Source organism: Balaenoptera physalus, assembly GCF_965194825.1.
Source record: "Balaenoptera physalus genome assembly, chromosome: 8".
NCBI lineage: Eukaryota > Metazoa > Chordata > Mammalia > Artiodactyla > Balaenopteridae > Balaenoptera > Balaenoptera physalus.
The window spans coordinates 15352235-15371100 of NC_138887.1; the positions used below are offsets into that span (position 1 = coordinate 15352235).

The 18866-nt window shown below is 40.3% G+C and overlaps 1 protein-coding gene across 19 annotated transcripts in view; it reads left to right on the top strand.

Moving 5' to 3' along the window:
• Positions 1–18866, top strand: part of NRCAM (neuronal cell adhesion molecule) — a 317729-nt gene that overhangs the window by 278105 nt on the left and 20758 nt on the right. For 6 of the 19 annotated variants that reach the window (XM_082473415.1, XM_082473430.1, XM_082473416.1 and 3 more), the window contains 6 exons: positions 210–435; positions 832–947; positions 2285–2489; positions 5071–5193; positions 6465–6650; positions 7644–7679. In XM_082473415.1, coding sequence (XP_082329541.1) covers positions 210–435; positions 832–947; positions 2285–2489; positions 5071–5193; positions 6465–6650; positions 7644–7679 — 892 coding nt within the window. The remainder of the gene's footprint in view (positions 1–209; positions 436–831; positions 948–2284; positions 2490–5070; positions 5194–6464; positions 6651–7643; positions 7680–18866) is intronic. The other 13 variants (XM_082473431.1, XM_082473419.1, XM_082473423.1 and 10 more) reach the window with 3 other exon arrangements.

The following is an 18866-nucleotide window of genomic DNA, read 5'->3' on the forward strand; positions in this document are numbered from 1 at the left end:
ACCTTTGAAATGTTGATCCCAAACAAGCTGTGAATCTCATCACAGGTGAAAAAAAGGACAAAAGGTCCCTGGAGAAAATTGTTCATAGCTTGTACTTTAGTGGCGCAGCGCTCATCGTCTTTATGTCTGAGAATTGAATTTGCCGTTCCAGTAAGAGATAGCACCGCTGATCTGTTTTATAAGCTCTGATGGTCTGGCTTTTCTTGTAGCCCTTGAATGGTTTCGAATCTAATGGGCCAGGCCTTCAGTACAAAGTTAGCTGGCGCCAGAAGGATGGTGATGATGAATGGACGTCTATGGTTGTGGCAGATGTATCCAAATACATTGTCTCGGGCACCCCGACCTTTGTCCCATACCTGATCAAAGTTCAGGCCCTGAACGACGCGGGCTTTGCTCCAGAGCCAGCTGTGGTTCTGGGACATTCTGGAGAAGACCGTAAGTGCCTGATGCTACTTTATGTCTATTTTTCCCCAGCAAAGCAGACTTACCAAAGTGCAAGTCAAGGCCATGTCCAGAGGTGCTGAGATTGGGAGGGAGGATGGGAGGCAGCCATGATTTCGCTCAACATTTCTGCATCTAAACAGCCTGCTACGTAGAAAATAGGTTCAGCGTGTTAAAAGTTATTACTTTTTAAAAAGATATGTTGTTCTCACAAAGTCAAATGAACAGAGCTCCAAAAAAAAAAAAAAAACCCATCAATTCTCCATCCTTGATAATACATAGAATCAGGCTGGGGCATGTTTCAAGCCAAAATTAGGAGACGGTGACATTTTTTGCATGCAATTCAAAATGACATTGATACTTCTACCCCCCTTTCTCATCTTTCCCTAGTCCCAATGGTGGCTCCCGGGAATGTGCACGTAAACGTGGTAAACAGCACCTTAGCCGAGGTGCACTGGGACCCAGTACCTCTGAAAAGTATCCGAGGACACCTGCAGGGCTATCGGGCAAGTGAAAGAGACCTTTCGTGTTCTTTTCTTAGAAACAGTCCGTTGGCCAATGCCAGACGCCCTTTGCTTGGCCAGAGGAGGCCTTGAGAGTTCATCAGGTGTACTGCCTCAGGAAGCCTGCCTCTGAAGCATCCCAGCTAGAGCTGGATCGACATCTCACTGCACACAAAGGGAGAAAAAAATTCTTTCTCCATTTTTCCCACAGATAGTCTACATTCTGCCAACCCAACAGTTACCACATGCACGAAATGGGGAAAACTAATGTTCAAAAAACTAGAATGTAATGAAATGCACCTAGCTTTAAAACCACACTGACTGTGATTTTAAACAAAGAAAACTATGTGTTCAACAAACAAAACTATCCAGAAAACAATGTAGACTTTTGTTTTAAATAGTTTACAGTTCAAGATCATAGAGTTCCAACTCAGTCATTCTTATAAACATCAGTTATCTGTGTTCTTGGGAAGCGCAGAAAGACCGATTCATAGTTTTGACTGAGAGGTGGTCAAAGAACTTTCACTCCTACCAAGGAAGTCAAGGCTTTGATTGGTCAAACCCTGACCTCTAGAGGTCAGTTTTTGCACTGCATCATGTTCAACTTCGGGTTTTTGGTTTTTCTTCCTCTAAGATTGCCAGATTCTGTATATATGTTGATTTCTCTTGAAAGTGCCTTTAAACTCCTAAGACGACTTTAAGAGGACTTAGTAAACAACAGTTCTGGATTTGTATCCAAAGTTCATCAACACTTTATCACTTCAAAATCTGTGTCTACAATTTCATACCAAAAAATAAGTATTTTTAATTAAGTGATGCAGTTTGGCATAGTGAGAAAGCCCTAGACTTGAAGTGGAGGGTCTTCTTACCTCTTGATAGCCCAGGGGCTCTTCTGTACTGTAGGAGTAGTAATAATAAAAACTTCACTGTGGTTTTTAGTATTAAACTAAATGATATACTGTACATGAAGTTGTATTAACTCTGGAAAAGTATGTAAATATTGGGCAGTAATTTTTACCGTTAGAATATTTTATACAAGTAAAGGACACTTAAATCCTTCTGTATGGGTCTCATGCGGTTTCATTTCTTTGGTTTATTTCACTTAGACTTCTCCAACAACATGGCATAACCGAGCTTCATCACAATTTCTTAATTTCCCTCATTACCTGTGCCTCCTCCTCTCTTGCCTCAGAATTGATATCTGTCCGTTGTTCCACTAGTCTAAAATGTACCAAGGGAACTTTCTGGGAAAAAAACTAATAATAAAGCTTTAATTTTGTGAGCCTGAGGATTCTGTTGGCTCCCTTGTCCATCCCTGACTTTTACTCTTGCCGTTTCAGATTTACTACTGGAAGGCACAGAGTTCATCAACAAGAAACAGACGCCATATTGAGAAAAAGATCCTCACTTTCCAGGGCAGCAAGACTCACGGCATGTTGCCCGGGCTGGAGCCCTTTAGCCACTACACACTGAACGTCCGCGTGGTCAATGGGAAAGGCGAGGGCCCAGCCAGCCCCGACAGGGTCTTCAATACCCCGGAAGGAGGTAGGGTGGACGTGTCACTGAGATCCTAGCAGCGTGTGGTGCATCCTGAGAGACTTTGCGTGACCGATGGGCCCCCAAAGAAAGTATATTCTGGAGAGCAAATGTGATTTTCCCACAGATGAACACGGCACACACAGAGCTGACAGAGTGTCAGCTCGTCTATGGCCTGAGGGTGTGGGGAAGGCTTCAGAGGCTTCCCTGAAACCCCCTTTCTCTTGACTTAAAATTTTTCTCCACAGTTAATCACATGGTCAAAAACTTTGCTAATTTTTTGTTTTTAATTTTTAAAATTTTTATACAATTTTTTTTTTTTTGGCCGAGCTGCATGGCTTGCAGAATCTTAGTTCCCCGACCAGGGATTGAACCTGGGCCCTGATAGTGAAAACACCAAGTCCTAACCATTGGACCACCAGGGAATTCCCTATTTTTATACAATTTTTAAATGTTACTTTCCATTTACAGTTATTACAAAATATTGGTTATATTCCCCATGTAGTAAAGTACATCCTTGAGCCTGTCTTACCCCCAATAGTCTGTACCTCCCACTCCCTCACTCCTGTATTCCCCCTCCCTCCCACTGGTAACTACTAGTTCATTCTCTATATCTGTGAGTCCGCTTCTTTTATGTTGTATTCACTACTTTATTGTATTTTTTAGATTCCACATATAAGCACTATCACAGTATTTATCTTTCGCTGTCTGGCTCATTTTACTTAGCATAATACCCTCCAAGTCCATCCATGTTGCTACGAATGGCAAAATTCCATTCTTTTTTATGGCTGAGTAGTATTCCATTGTAGATATGTACCACATCTTCTTTATCCATTCATCTATTGACGAACACTTAGGTTGCTTCCATGCTTGGGCTATTGTAAATAATGCTGCTGTGAACGTTGGGGTGCATGTATCTTTTTGAATTAGTGGGGTTTTTTTTTTCCGGATATATACCCAGGTGTGGTTAAAAGCAGTTCACAGACAAACCCTGTCCTGGCTCCTGGTTGAAGGGCTCATGGTGTTGGCAGCTGCCCAACAGCCTCTGAGAATCATCTGTGTCCACCTCCCATCTCATTACAGTGGCTTGTCCTCAGCCTCGTTGCTCCTTGGAGGTTTAGGGCTCCTTCCACTAGAGGCTTTCACTAGTGAGACCCTACACTGGCCCTTTAGATGGCTCAGGGGAAGGTGCCATAGAAAAGAGAACCAGGGGATTAAAGAACAGACAAGAGAAGAGTAGTCTGTCCAAAGACACAAAGGTAGGAAACATCATGGCTCCTTCAGGGAACGGTAAGTCAGGCAGCCGAGAACGGTGAGAAAAGGGAGGAAGGTCAGCTAGGGAGGACCAAAACAATCGATGGTCTTAAATGCTATGGATATTAACCCTCAAGCCAGGAGCTCTTAACCTGAGGACGGCAGTCTCTTCAGGTGTCAATGAATGGGTTTAAGGAGCTCCATGAACCCCCTAATATTATATACAAGGTGTATATATTTTTCTGGGGAGAGTTTGGGGCTGTCATCAGATTCTCAAAGGGGTGATTTGCGGAGGCTTAGAACTATGGGCCAGGACTGTTCTAGGCAAGGCCACCAAGGGTCTGAAGGGGGGCAGTGGCGGAGAGACGAGGAGGGAATGGATACAGTTGAGGTTAGCAGGGTGGATGTAGCAGGATCTAGTGTCCCAGGAGATGGTGGAAATGAGGCAGAGGGGGAAATTCAGCTCGACTGCCTGGTTTCTGGCTAGAGGGACAGGAGGTTTTAGGGAACGTGGTAGGTTGGGTAGAGAAGGTCACGATCGTGAGGGAGGGCTGCCATCGTCCATCATGCTCTGAGGAAGTGAATAAAAGAAGACCGGGCATGTTTCCGCTGGTAATTTGCCAGCCTCTGCCACGGAGAACCTGACACCCTGCGCTCCTTCCCCAGAGCCAGGGCTGTGCCAGCACCCAGGCTCTTGTCCATCACTGCGAGCTGCCGGGCGTCTCTCAGCTCTCTGGATAAGAGCTTCTCTGCACTTGTGGGGGCTGGCTCAGGCCCAGAGCCTGGCAGGCAGGATGTTCTGACTGGAGACACCTGGTTTGCTGGAGAAAACAGTCCTTAATAGCCCAGAACACAGCTGCTTCTGCTCAACGGTCTGGTTAGAACAGTTCCACTCAGTCACTAGTTTGCTTTTATTAAGACCCCATTCACGAAACAAACAAGTACCATCTCTTTTAAAACCATTGGTTTGGATCCATATAAAGGCAAAGCCCTTATGTATTTGGAGAGGATGGTTTTAATGAATCTAAATGGAAATGGTGAGGGAAAAAGAGGAAAAGCGAAACAGGTTTCTATTAACATATTTTCAGCTGAATCAGGAACAAAAATGAGTTACAGAAGACAAAAATCTTGGGGAATTCCCTGGCAGTCCAGTGGTTAGGACTCCGCACTTCTGCACGGGTTCGAACCCGGGTCAGGGATCTAAGATCCCACATGCCGTCTGGCGCAGCCAAAAAAAAGAGTCTTGATGAGTTGTGTGGACCTGGTGAAATATGTCACTTTAATACAGTTTGAAACATTCAGAAACCTTTGTGTTGACTGTATGTCTCATTTGAAGTCCCCAGCGCTCCATCCTCTTTGAAGATTGTTAATCCAACGCTAGATTCTCTCACTTTGGAATGGGAGCCACCAAGCCACCCGAATGGCATTTTGACAGAGTACACCTTAAAATATCAGCCAAGTAAGTTATGGGGAGAAGGAAACAGGGAAATATGGTTTACGAAGGAAAAAGACTGTTATCTTAAAATACAAACGGGGTATTTCTTTACAGCTGTAGAATATATACATATACCTTCAAGTGTTATTCTAGAAGGAACTTCAAATCATACTTTTTAAAGAAAAATGACATGTGCTTTTGAAAATTAAATAACATGTAGAATAATACAGACCTTGAGCATGGGGTTTAGGTGCGTGCTGTCATTATGTGTGTAGGCATCATGTATTGTATAACCAGCAAATGTTAAGAAGAGGGGTTCCTTTGGCACAAGGCCTCTGAAGACGAGATTTGGGGTTATTTAACAACCCATGACTCCACCTGCAAAAACAAAGACATGAGAAATGCTATTGCGATTCAACCAGAAAATTCTCCCAGCTTAGAAGCCCATGGAAAATGTATTTCCCCTTTTTACACCATATTATAGGACTTTTTTTATGGTTTATCCCATAGTTTATTTTTTTATATTTAAAATGTATGCAAAAACAATTAAATATCTATGTATATATATTTACATATATACATACATACATTAATATATGCATTTGTATTAGAATCGCAGTGTGACCCTTGAGATTATCATTTTTAAAATTTTTATTGGAGTATAGTTGATTTATAATGCTGTGTTAGTTTCAGGTGTACAGCAAAGTGAATCAGTTATACATATACATATATCCACTCTTTTTTTAGATTCTTTTCCCATATAGGCCATTACGGAGTATTGAGTAGTGTTCCCTGTGCTATACAGTAGGCCCTTATTAGTTATCTATTTTATATATATAGCAGTGTGTGTATGTCAATCCCAATCTCCCAATTATAGGACTATGTCAGGTTATCAATTATGTCAGACAAAGAGTGAGTAGGATTACAAAAGTCAGTGTAGTCCAGGTTTAACATTTTTGGTTGACACATTTATTTACAATAGTCTTCCTACAGCAATGAACGGGGAATGCACTTTGTTCTTTTTTTTTATGGAGGTAACATTGGTTTATAACATTATGTAAGTTTCATGTGTACAACACTGTATTTTGGCTTCCATATACACTACAGTGTGCCTACCACTAAAAGTTTAGTTTCCATCCGTCTCCATACAGTTGACTCCTTTACCCATTTCAACCTCCCCCCATTCCCCTTCCCTTCTGGTGACCATTGTTCTGTTCTCTGTATCAGTGTGTTTGTTTTCTTTTGGCTTTTTCATTTATTTTATTACTTTATTTTGTTTATATTCTTATTGACAGTTAACAGCACCCATGAATTAGGCCCTCTGGTAGATTTGAAAATTCCTGCCAACAAGACCCGCTGGACTTTAAAAAATTTAAATTTCAGCACTCGGTATAAATTTTATTTCTATGCACAAACAGTAGCAGGATCAGGAAGTCAAATAACAGAGGAAGCGATAACAACTATGGATGAAGGTAAGATGGGTATGTATAAAATCCATATAACGAGAAGTATCGTGAGACAAAAATCTTTAAGTTTATGCTTTTTCTTTCCTTCTTACCATGGAAGTATCCATGCTACCCAATTAATACAAACACTTATCTGTAACCTCTCATTCTGATATATATATATATAAGCAGCTATTTAATTCATACTGGAATAATGATTTGATGTTTGTTTTTTAAGTCCCTATGAAATTTTTAAACTTATATTAAAATATTGAGGTGAGAGTGGGAAATTACAGTATTTTGCCACACTTAAATTCAAAGTTCACGGCAATGTTTTTTCCTATCTGCAACTTTACCTATATACACACATACACATATGTGTAATACACACACACACAGACATGCATACCTACACACAAATAAATATATGTAACTGTGGTTCTGGTCTTGATTCACCAGAAAATAATTTGCTAGTCTGCATACTGATTTAGGTTTTCTAGCAAGGAAATCAAAACAGTTATTAAATAATGCATGTACTTTGTGTTTGAGCATGGGACTTCATAGTTGGCTATGCCATCTGGTACAGAAAGCAAAAGAGCCCCATTAAAGTATTTAGAAAAAGAATGAACACTTCCTTTAATACTTCTAAAAATGATTTTGAAAAACTTGAGATTCAATGAAAATGATCAAAAACATTGTAGAAGGTTTTGCATGTCTCTAAATTGTAGAATTGCTTAAGGATCATTTATTTGATTATCTTCCATAGCATAAGAAATTGACATTTTTACCCCAAAATTGGCTTGAAATCTCCTAAGCCTTCTTACATAATAGGCAAGTATGAATAAAGCGCTTTAAGTAATGTGGAGATTTGATTACTGGTAAGTTTGGGAACAAAAACGTACCTTTGTCCCCTGTACCTGATGTGGTATGCTCCATTCTTCTTGCATGCTTTAGCATTTTAAGAAGTGCTTTTATGTAGCTTTACATGCTAACTATATAGTGTCCTATTTCTGTTTCCCTTCATGAAAGCTGGTATTCTCCCACCTGATGTAGGTGCAGGCAAAGGTAAAATCATTCAACTGCATGACTTTCTACATGTGTGAAATTTGCCATGTTAACCATGGGGAAGTGCAGCATGGGTTAAAAGAGAAAATATTTAAAATAAGCTTTGAAGCACCAAAAGGAAGATAAGATCCTGCAAGATCTTGACTTTAAAATTCATGTCTAGTCTTTTTTACAAGGAGAAGGCCACCCATTGAATTCACCTTTTCTCAAGACTTATCCCAGGTCCAAATCCTAATCTTGGCTTTTAATGCTATGACCGTGGCTAGACCAGACAGGACCCAAACTGTACCTTTGCCGCAGACCCTCATGATGGCCATGCCGTCTGTGAAGGGTTCAGAAATGTTAGTCCCGTGATAAAAACAGCCAGTCAGAAATCAGACCAGCCGAGCTTCCTGTCCTAATCTGATTTACCTGTACCCCTCCTAGACACAGTGCACACGTTGCTGGCATCACACTACACTGTCCACCCGGAATTTCAGCTTAGCCGTACTCCAGCTGCCCTGGGACTGAAAGCCTCCCCAGCGGGATCCCCTCTGACCGCGTGTTCAGGCAACCCCCATGCTCTGCTCAGCTGTGTTATTCCATTTCTGTCTTCGCCAGACTGCTTAAGTCTCCTCCTGGGGAAGAGCCAACAATCACAGTGAATTACTTTTGTTCTCCTTTATTGCTCACAGCTCTCTGGATGAGGAGGATTGGTTGGGAGAATGGTGCTGGAATGAATTGTAGTATTTCTTCCACCCAAAGATCCCCCCAGTCTTTGACTCTTGGCTCTTGGTAGATTTGTCAGCTTTTTAGGGAGCAGTGGAGGCCGCCCTGCCTCACATGGCAGTGCTCTCATATAGAGCATCCCTGGCCAGGGATTTTCTTGGGCTTTGACAGACTGAACAAGTACAAATTGGAATGAAGAAAAAGTCGACCAAAAGAAATAAGTGCTTTGCCCTAAGTTGTTCAAATCTTGGGAGCTTAGGCCTGATCATATCTTCTCTTTTCTTACAAATCTTATATTCAGAGTCTTGGTAAATTTTAAAACATAGATCAGGTAGATTTGGGAATGATTGAATAAGAACTGTAGCCATTTTCAATCATCTTAATAATGTTTTATAGGTGTTTTTACCCTTGAGAGAACAAAGTTGTAAACATTCAAAATGTTCGCAAGATCGTGGAAGGATGGGAACCTCTCTTTTATATGTGTGCTTCTTTCTGGGGATGATTAGATATCCATTAAAATCCGTGGTGGTTTTACAATAATTTACTGCTGGGTTCCCCTTAGACCCTTTCATGGAAGCATTCCAGAGAAAGCCTGGCCGCTTTCCCTGTGCAGTGGCCATGTCACTGGGGCTCAGCCTAGAGGCAGTAGCCGATTAATTGAGCTGCAGCAGGGCAGTTTGTGTTTTCCGTTGACTTGTCATATTGGAAGAGCACGTGCATGCCACTGGAAAAAAACATCACCCGCTGATTTTTTTTTTTTTAATTTTATTTATTTATTTATTTATTTATTTATGGCTGTGTTGGGTCTTTGTTTCTTTGCGAGGGCTTTCTCTAGTTGCGGCGAGCGGGCGCCACTCTTCATCGCGGTGCGCGGGCCTCTCGCTATTGCGGCCTCTCCCGTTGCGGAGCACAGGCTCCAGACGCGCAGGCTCAGTAGTTGTGGCTCACGGGCCTAGTTGCTCCGCGGCATGTGGGATCTTCCCAGACCAGGGCTCGAACCCGTGTCCCCTGCATTGGCAGGCAGATTCTCAACCACTGCGCCACCAGGGAAGCCCCTCACCCGCTGATTTTAATGAATTCAGACTAACTAAAAGAAATGTCAATTAATATAGTTGAGGTTTTACCATTTGATCTTACTAAATTGAATTGTGAATTACTTCTGATTATAGAGACAAGCAAAAAGAGAGTCTCCGAAGGTTCCTAAAGCCCCCAGTGTTGAAATCTGGTGGAACTCAGATACAAAGAGAAACGGTGTTTAAATTTTTTTTTAAAAGCTAAATCTAACCTTCTTTTCTATATTGTTTCATTTAATAGTGCATCAGTAAGTAAACATTGCTTGCATAAAATGATGATATTTTACCATGATGAGACTTCAAACTGCTAGAGAATAATTTGTTTCCCTGGGTTTCCCTTCCTTAAAAATATTTCTTTTTTCAATCTAGGAATGAATTCTATCCTCTTCTCTGTTTTCCTTCTTCGTGTAGAGTTTAGGGACGTTCTGGGAGACAAGAAAAATAAAAATTCTCCACGATCCTTCCCAATTTTAGTATTTTTAATATATCTTTTATATATATATTTTTAATCTTTTATATTTTAATTTGAAGCACCATGAAACAGAGTAAGAGATGAACCATTGAGAGAAAACAGGTGTGATATCCTTGGCTATAGAAACATCAGCCTCTAGGGATTTTCATTCACTTATGAAGAGAGGAAAAGAGATGGCTCTGAGTTTACATTTTAAAATTTTCTTACAGACTTTAAGAGATGTGAATGAAACCCAAGCTTCCAAATATACAATTACATTGTATGCATTTTGTATACAATTACAAAATGATTATCTAAACCATGAAGTAGAAGCCAGGAGAGTTCAGTTAGCTGTATTATGCCAGGCTAACCCTTTTCCTTACCGTTATCCTCAGTTCGAGCATGGAAATAGGTACTCGAAATCTTCAGGAGTCACTTATTTTGGTCTGTGTCTTTGTTTGGTCAAAACTCTCAGTATCGGTGTAAGAAACTGTAGATGTTTGGCTGCTTTTGTTCAATTTCTTTGTCCATTTAAATAACTTCAGGGTCTGGGGTTCTAGGAAATAGACCCGTGAAGGCATCTATAGAAATGAACTGAAAACACGCAGATAATGGATTTGACTTATGGTCCCAGTATTGCTGATGGATGGACCCTGCTTTATCTGTGGATTATTATCTGCTTTCTCACCTTGGGACCAGTCATCAGGACACTTTTGTGAGGTGACTAGTTGGGGCACAGGAATAGGGAGAAACTAACTGGAAAGTCAGGAACTGAACCTGGCTGTTGACCTAGTTAGCAGCCGACTGTGGTCAAACAGGACAGAGCAGAGGACGGCACTGAGGCGCAGGTGACGAATCCTGTCTGTGGTCAGACTCTCACTGCATCATTACACCAGAGTCCTCTGCACAGCTACCACTTAGGTCAAGAAACAAGGCCAGTGAGTAAAAATCAAGTTTAAAGATCACAACTTTATTTGGCCTGAACTAAACCAAACCAAACAAACAAACAAAACAGAAATCTCCAACTATATAGAAGGTTCAGTCAATCAACAGCTCATGTCTATCTGGCCCGTAAAAAGCATCAGCCTTTTTTAAGGCACTGTGTGTTAGGACAGTAAGGCAGACTCTGCCTTTGATGTGCTTACAATCTGGCAGGTAAGACAACACATAAAAAAAGAGTGAAAAGAGATGGAATTTGAACAAAATGTTACCTGAGCTTAGAGGAGTGAGCCATTTATTTTGCCAAACAGGATCAGGAAAAGCTTCCCAAAGAAAGTAATACTGAACTTGAAGAACGGATAGAATTTTGGCAGATGAGTCAGGGGGGTGGGGTGTATAAATTCTTAGGAGAGGGAATAAGCCAAGGCATGGGGTTTAAAAATCCACAGGATGTTTGGGTTATACCCAGCGGTCCACCTGTGGGCAGAGGTAAGCCATCCACATTTGAAACAGGGAAGTGACAGGATCAGAGATGTAGTTTCGGAAGCTAAAACGTAGGTAACCACGCTGGTGGGCTGTACAAAGAAAGACTTAGAGTAGGAAGAGAGATTAGATACAGATTTAAGAAAGCCTGGAGGAGAAATGACAATAGCACATCCAAGGAAACATTGCCTGGCATGTCATAGGTGCTCAGTGAGTGTTAGTTCAGTAAGTGCATGAGTGGGGATTAAAAGCAAGGAGGGTTAGAATTCTCCATGATAAAAGGGGCCAAACCGCATAACCTTAGGAAATTGCACTGTCTTCTCTGGGTGTCTTTAAAAATAAGCTGATTGCTCTTCTGTTGGAAGGTATGGTTCTGCCTTGAACATCTTCCATAATTAGTCCAAGACTAAATTCCTCAGTTTCATGATTCCAGAAATTTTTAAAGAAAAGTAATGTTTTGCCTGGGTTCTTTGCCACTGATGTGTTACACACAGGTTCATTAGTACTGTTGTAAATATGTCTCTGTTGCTTGATCATACTCCTATCATTATTCCTTTAATAGGAGAACCTCAGACAACTGAAGTCAGTTAGGTCCACAGAAAGACTATATATAATTCCATAATCAGTTTTGTTTTCTGCTGTTTCCCACCCTTAGCACAGAGGGGCACACAGTATATATGTGATGGTGCATTAGATCACAGAGGTCAAATGCATTATTGAATTTCTTTAATATACTTCTCTTTTTGATCCCAGGAAAGGCTATTTCATCGAATTTGTTGCAGTGGAGGGCTTTAGCTTCTAAATTATATAACATACTTGGGAATTTTAGAGTCTGAGTAGCCCATTCATGCTTTCTGGTTTACTATGCTAGGATGTTTTCCCAGGGATAATAATTGATCTTATCATTGTTTAACTATCCAAGTTAACATAGCTGTAAATATGTCATTTTTACTTTAGGCTATTGAGGAAAGGCTGATGGAATTGTCAGGCTTAGGTAGCCAAATAACATCTTTTAATGACTGTAGATGTCATCTTAACTAGGTGAAAAGCATATAGCATCGCGTAGGCTCCGTAATTTGGTGTTTCAGGCAGCTGTTTAGATTGCACTATGATTTTTCAGAACATGATATATAACGAACACCCGGCAGGTAAGATCATCTTGCTCTCTGGGGTGTGTCAAGTGAAATAGTTCTTCTTCCTTTTATTTCTTGGTTCTTCACTTCTGATAAAGAGTATTGGGCATTTTTTTTTTTTTTCTTTTCTGCAGCTTCTCTTCCAGCGTGCCCTAACTATCCAACCTTCTCCAGAGTAGGTGCTCCTCACCTGGGGTCCCTGAACTCCCTAGAGGCAGATTCTTAAAGAAATGTGTGACTCAAAATAAGTCAGAAGCTGGTATTCTAAGGAGCATCTTTTTCTCACCCAACACAAATTCCTTAAAGACCTGCACTGAGATGATAAATAGCGTGGAAAAGCAGCCACTAGTATGGGGTTTTACCTTGCAGTCTCCCATGTTCTGTGACCTCTGCCCCCGGCATTGTTTGGCAGCTCCCTTCCCGCTGTACATCAGTAAATGGAGACTCTGATGTTCCCTGGGACTGTCTCTCACGGACAGCAGTTTACACTGTTCAGGGCCCACATCACAGAACTCACACATTTTAATTCAATAGAACTTATTATTTCTGATTACTAATTTATTTCCTAATGCTGTAGTTTAAGAAATGAAAACCCTTTCTGTAATGAAAGTGAAGTAAGAGGGAACCCTGAATTTCAACAGTCAGTTCTAATTTCATTTTACTGGAACAGTTTCAGGGTACTTAAGCTTATTTTACATGTTGTGTGTGTACGGTTTTGCAGTTTGATCGTCTGTCTGTTTTATTTTTCTATTGTATATTTACTTCAAGCAGTAAACCCCAGGATCAGCAAACTTACTACTGCCACTGCTGAGACCTCAGCCAATATCAGTTGGGAATTTGAGGGACCAGAGCATGTGAATTTTTATGTTGAATATGGTGTAGCTGGCAGTAAGAAATGATTTTGTTACCCGGTTTTTAATTTGGGGGCTGCATTTGAGGAGATTGAGAACATTTTCAGGATGTACTGTGGATCATGTTGAAAAATAACTGGATCCAAATAAATGGATCAGATGTATCTGAAAAAATCAGAGCGAACCATCAACCTATATATTTTATATGTAGCTAGGAATCTCTTTGGTTCATGTTATTAAATACAAGGGACATAATAAGTTCCACTGCATATGTTATTTTCAGGTTGTGGTACCTAAAACTGTTCTTTACCCACGACTTGTAAACAAGAGTAATAATGAATAATTATATTTCAATGTTTAATGGATCCCCAAGTCAGGCACTCTACTACATCCTGGCCACATCTACTAGGAGATGGGGCAGCTTTAGTTTTCAGCAGTTTATGAGAACCCAGTGCCCCCTCCTTAATGAAGTGTGCTCTGCACGTAATGAGCTGGGTGGCCAGTGAATGTTTGTGACAAAATGTTGAATATAGTCCAACTTTCTGTTTAGACCTTTATCATGCAAATAAATATTAAAAAAAAAACAACTATGGGTTTAGAAAAACCAATACTTGGGAAAGGTTGAATCTATAACTTGGATAAATTTTAAGGTATTTAAGTTTACCGAAAGATTCATCTTGTGGACCTTAAAAAACAATCCTTTCCATAGTTCGATCCAGCTATTTAATGTATAACAGTTCTTTTTAGAAATATCATTAGAGAAACTCAATTTCACAAGGCAAGGTTCAGATCAAGAAGCTTCCTTTGTATCAAAAAGATTTAACCCAATGGGAATATATGCAGTTAAAATGCAATCTGATATCCAGTCGATTTTTCTCTGAGGACGTTTTCATTTAGTTCTTCATTTTCACTGATTTATTTGACATGACTCAACTTACAATCATCTAAAATGATAAACTGAAGCACCCTAGATTTTGTCTTTCGCTTATAAAGTGTATTTTCCTTTCTGGAACGGCATTAAGTGACTTCTGTTCCCTTAAATTATTCAAATGTGTTGTTTTTGCAAAATTTCCATAGGCAAAGAAGAATGGAGGAAAGAAACTGTAAATGGTTCTCGGAGCTTCTTTGGGTTAAAGGCTCTAATGCCAGGAACAGCATACAAAATTCGAGTTGGTGCTGAGGGGACTCTGGTTTTGGGGGTTCAGAGGGTATGTTTGAGACAGGCCCAGGTGAGGAACACACCACGCCCGTTCTGGCTCCCAATCAGAGGTGAGGCCACCCAGCGCTCCAGCTGGAGGCGGGAGTGCTGGTGGAGCTGTGTTTTGGGTAGGGGTGTCAACTGTGCGGCCCAGTTGGGTGGGGAGTTGGGTTCTTGATTGTCTTTGGCTCTTTATATCAAATGAATTACAGAATTGAGCACATCATCTTCTAATCACACGATGGCCAAAACCATTACAAAAGCAGAGGGAAATATGATTCTTAACCTACATGATTTGGGTGATTCAATTTTTCACATCATTTACATGTCTAAACGTTCCCTCGGAGTTAGGATGGAATTTTTGAAACGCTTTAGAGCTGAAATAACTCATTGGTAAAGTCACAATTTTTTATGCCAGAATGGGCTGTAATCCAGCAGAACCCTGCAGTTTGGGTCAGACAACTGATGCAAAGAACGTTAAACTGGTACAGAGCAAAGAAATTGTTCAATGCGTGTATTTCATTATCATACCATATTTGACTGCCTGTATGTATCTTAGTTATGTGAACATTATCACAATACACAAGGACATTACAGTTTCTAAAATAAAGAAAAAAGTTTCTAAAATAAAGAAAAATGTTCTTGTAAGATGCAAGAGTATTCCTATTGACTCATAAGATGGAAAACAGTCCCCACTTGCTTCAATTTTAAGAAGCGTCGTGTGGTGTGTGTTCATTTTGTGATTCATAAAACCGTGTTATATTCAGTCACTTCATGCATTCTTGGGGGCATGTTGCATTTCCTGTAGAACCTTTAGGCAAAAATGTGTTTTTTTGTCTGTCTTTCCTTACCCAAGCATTATGATTTTTAAAGTCATTTCTTCTAATTTAGAAAAGATACAAACGTGAGTGGTTTTTTGAAACAGAAAGAAACCAAAGGTAATAGTCAATAACTTATTAAATAAAGGTAATATTAAAATACCTTATAAAAATATTCATGTGCTAAAATCATAATGCTTAAGGAAAAAAATTTTTTTCCTTTTTTTGTTTTTGTTTTGGATTTTCATATCCACTTGCGTACAGAGTTCTAGGCAAATACTGTTTTAAACTTAAAAGAGGAATATCCATTCACAGCTAGTGGGATGAGGTACTCAAGTAGATAGTCTGCCCATATTTACAGCTAGGATGCTAATAATAGTAACAGCCGTGGCATTTATTCAGAGCTAATCTGTACTAGGTGAATGGTTTTCTTGGCTTTTCTCCTTCGGTCCTTACAACAATCCTGTGAAGGAGACAATGTTGTTACCCACTCACACCCCACGTCAATGACCAGTATTGAGAGGTAGAGGGCCTACCCTGTCACCCAGCTAGAACGCAGGAGAGCTCAGCCTTTCAACACTGAGGAGAGGCTCTCACTACACCCTCTGTTCAGGGCCACAGAGGCCCACATCCCAAGGGGAACGGGTTGTCTCAAAAATGACCACTCCGTTCAGCACTTGGGGCATCTTTCCAGCTATTCTGGACCCTTCGTGGCCCCAGTGTACTCCCCACCTTGCAGATCTAGCTAGAATTGGATTCCACCCACAAAATCAGGTTGTGGCATATTTTTTTGGTCCTCTTCTAGGACAGAGGGCAAACCCTTTAGAAAAACATTTTGTCTTCGGTGTTACTATACCTAAAGTAACAGCTGCAGCTGGCAAGTAAGTTCAAGGTGAACAACCATCATGGGTAGGCCATTCCTGTGTGCCAGCGAAGGAGAAATAGGACAAGGCCACAGCCACTTATTGTCACCTTTGACGTGAGAGAATGAATATCCATTAAACCCTAGTGACTTTAGTTAACCTATTACCTCTAGGAGCAAATACTGTTAACCCAACTTCCTTGTTCTTCCGGTTTCCATGTCTGTCCTGTAGGGATGAACTCCAGGGCGACAGTATTGTCTTCTGCTGCTCTTGCTTTTCGCTCCTCCAGCTAGGTTTTGAGGTGTGAATGCCAGTACTTGGCGTGGAAATATACCATCCTGGCTGATTTTTTAACTCTTCGCGTGAATGAGCTCCTTCTCTCTCTGAGTTCTGCGTATTTCAGGAACCTAGACTCGACTTTCATCTGTGCTTGTTTTATGAATCTTCTTAGCATGACACCGTCTCTGCCTTTGATAGTCTGGATTTTTAAGGTCTATTTCTTAATTTTTTTTCCTATGGCACACACCGGAAAACAAATCAAAGAAGACTAGAGGCGGTGTCCTGCTGTCATGCTTCTCACCCACACTCTTGTTAAGACCCCACCTCCTCTTCTTGCTTTCTCCCCTCCTTCCCTCAATCATTGTGTCTCTTCTCTCCTCTCACAAAAGATGTAGAGCAGATTTGCTTTTACTGGGCCCAATAGTTGGGGTGTGTTTTTTAGTGGATTGTATTTTTTTGGTCAACTACCTCCAAACTTTGGCCAAGGTCATTGTTTTCCCTTTCTAAACATTTCTAACTATTTTAACAGGACACTTTTATACATAATGGGTTCTTCAAAAATAGCCATTTATCTCACTCTTTTTCTTCCATGTTTTTAAAATTTTTTTAGTTTTTATTTTATATTGGAGTATAGTTGTTTAACCATGTTATGTTAGTTTCAGGTATACAGCAGAGTGATTCAGTTATACATGTATTCATTCTTTTTTAGATTCTTTTCCCATTTAGGTTATCCCAGAATATTGAGCAGAGTTCCCTGTGCTATACAGTAGGCCCTTGTTGGTTATCTATTTTAAATATAGTAGTGGGTATATGTCAATCCCAATCTCCTAATTTATCCCTCTCCCCACCTTTCCCCTTTGGTAACCTTAACTTTGTTTTCTAAGTCTGTGAGTCTGTTGTCTTCCGTGTTTATTCTGTTATTCTAAGTACTCAAGGACGTTTTCCTCAGAGACCTACTCCCACACAGCACAGGTTAAACATGAGACAACAAGCATTGTGATGGAGAAGATTGTTGTTAAGACTAACTTCTAGGAAACAAAATCAGTTTCATGCCTCTGGCTTCTTTTCTGTTTTCGGATTCTTTATATTTGTCTATTTGTTTAATGTGTTGCTCTATGGCTTATTCAAGTAATACATGAATATAATTTTACTGTAAAAGTTTTAAATAAAGGGACAATCCTCTGTCACTTTCCTACCCGATCCTACTATTACCCACCCATTGAAACTCAGATTCAAGAAGAGAAAGCCTCACAGGCTTCATTGTGTATGTGTGTGTGTGTGTGTGTGTGTGTGTGTGTGTGTGTGTGTGATGCACAGTGGTGGCCATGACTTGGGTTTGTATGTGCATCTGTAGTTAAGATGATTTTGGAATGTCCTGGGAACACTTGAAGCCTCTTATAGTCATTCTGGGCTTCAGATCCCTTTTTATATGGATGGGAAATCAATAGAAGCTATTTTTACTTACATAATTTTTGTTTTATATCAACTTCTGGTGCGTTTGTGTGTGTGTATGTATATGTGTGTGAGCATGCATACACGTGCACCTCTTAACATACTGTGTCCGCCCAGTCTTAAATAAATGGGATAGTGACATATTTGAAACTTTTTCTTTAGACATAGGGGCAAAAATTCAAAGTCAACTTGGATGTTCCTTTATCAGCTATCACTTGGATGTTCCTTTATCAGCTATCACTTGGATGTTCCTTTATCAGCTGTCAAGAAACATTTCTACTTTGTGCATAGTTGCATAGCTGCAAAGTGCCAGCCGGCAGTTCAATTTTGACAGTTACCATCTCTATTAAGACAGTGTCTATGCTAATACTTGAGGATCTTATTGCGGTTTGCCCTTATCAGTTGCATTTAATTAGATGAAAAATGTAAATGCAGATACTATTTATTAAAGGGCTGTAAATCATTAAGCATATTAAAAACAAGGACTCTGTAACTTCAATCAAATGTTCCATAGACTTACACCAGTTGGTTTTTGGTTCAGTTTCAAAGAAAATGTACACATCAGAGGCCGTGTGTGAATTGACAGAACTGTGTTGCCAAAGAGTATGTACTGATGGACTTTTAAAATATTTCAAAGATAGGAAGTCCCTACAACATTTTATTCTCCATAAAGACTTCTGCAGAGTTGATGCCTGGACATCAGTGCATTATAGCAGTAGCGCATAATGGCTGGTACCATGTTCTTTGGAGTCCGCAGTCTTGGGTGAAGCTCCAACTCTCAGGCAAGGTCTTTACCCTTTCTGAGCATGGGTTTATTCCTCATGCCTACCTCACAGGATTTTTGTGAACACTGAATGAGATTTTGCCCTCATCACAGTGCCTAGTATAGAATAAGTTTCAAAATGCTAGCTCTCGTTATCATTGTTTTCATCTTCATCC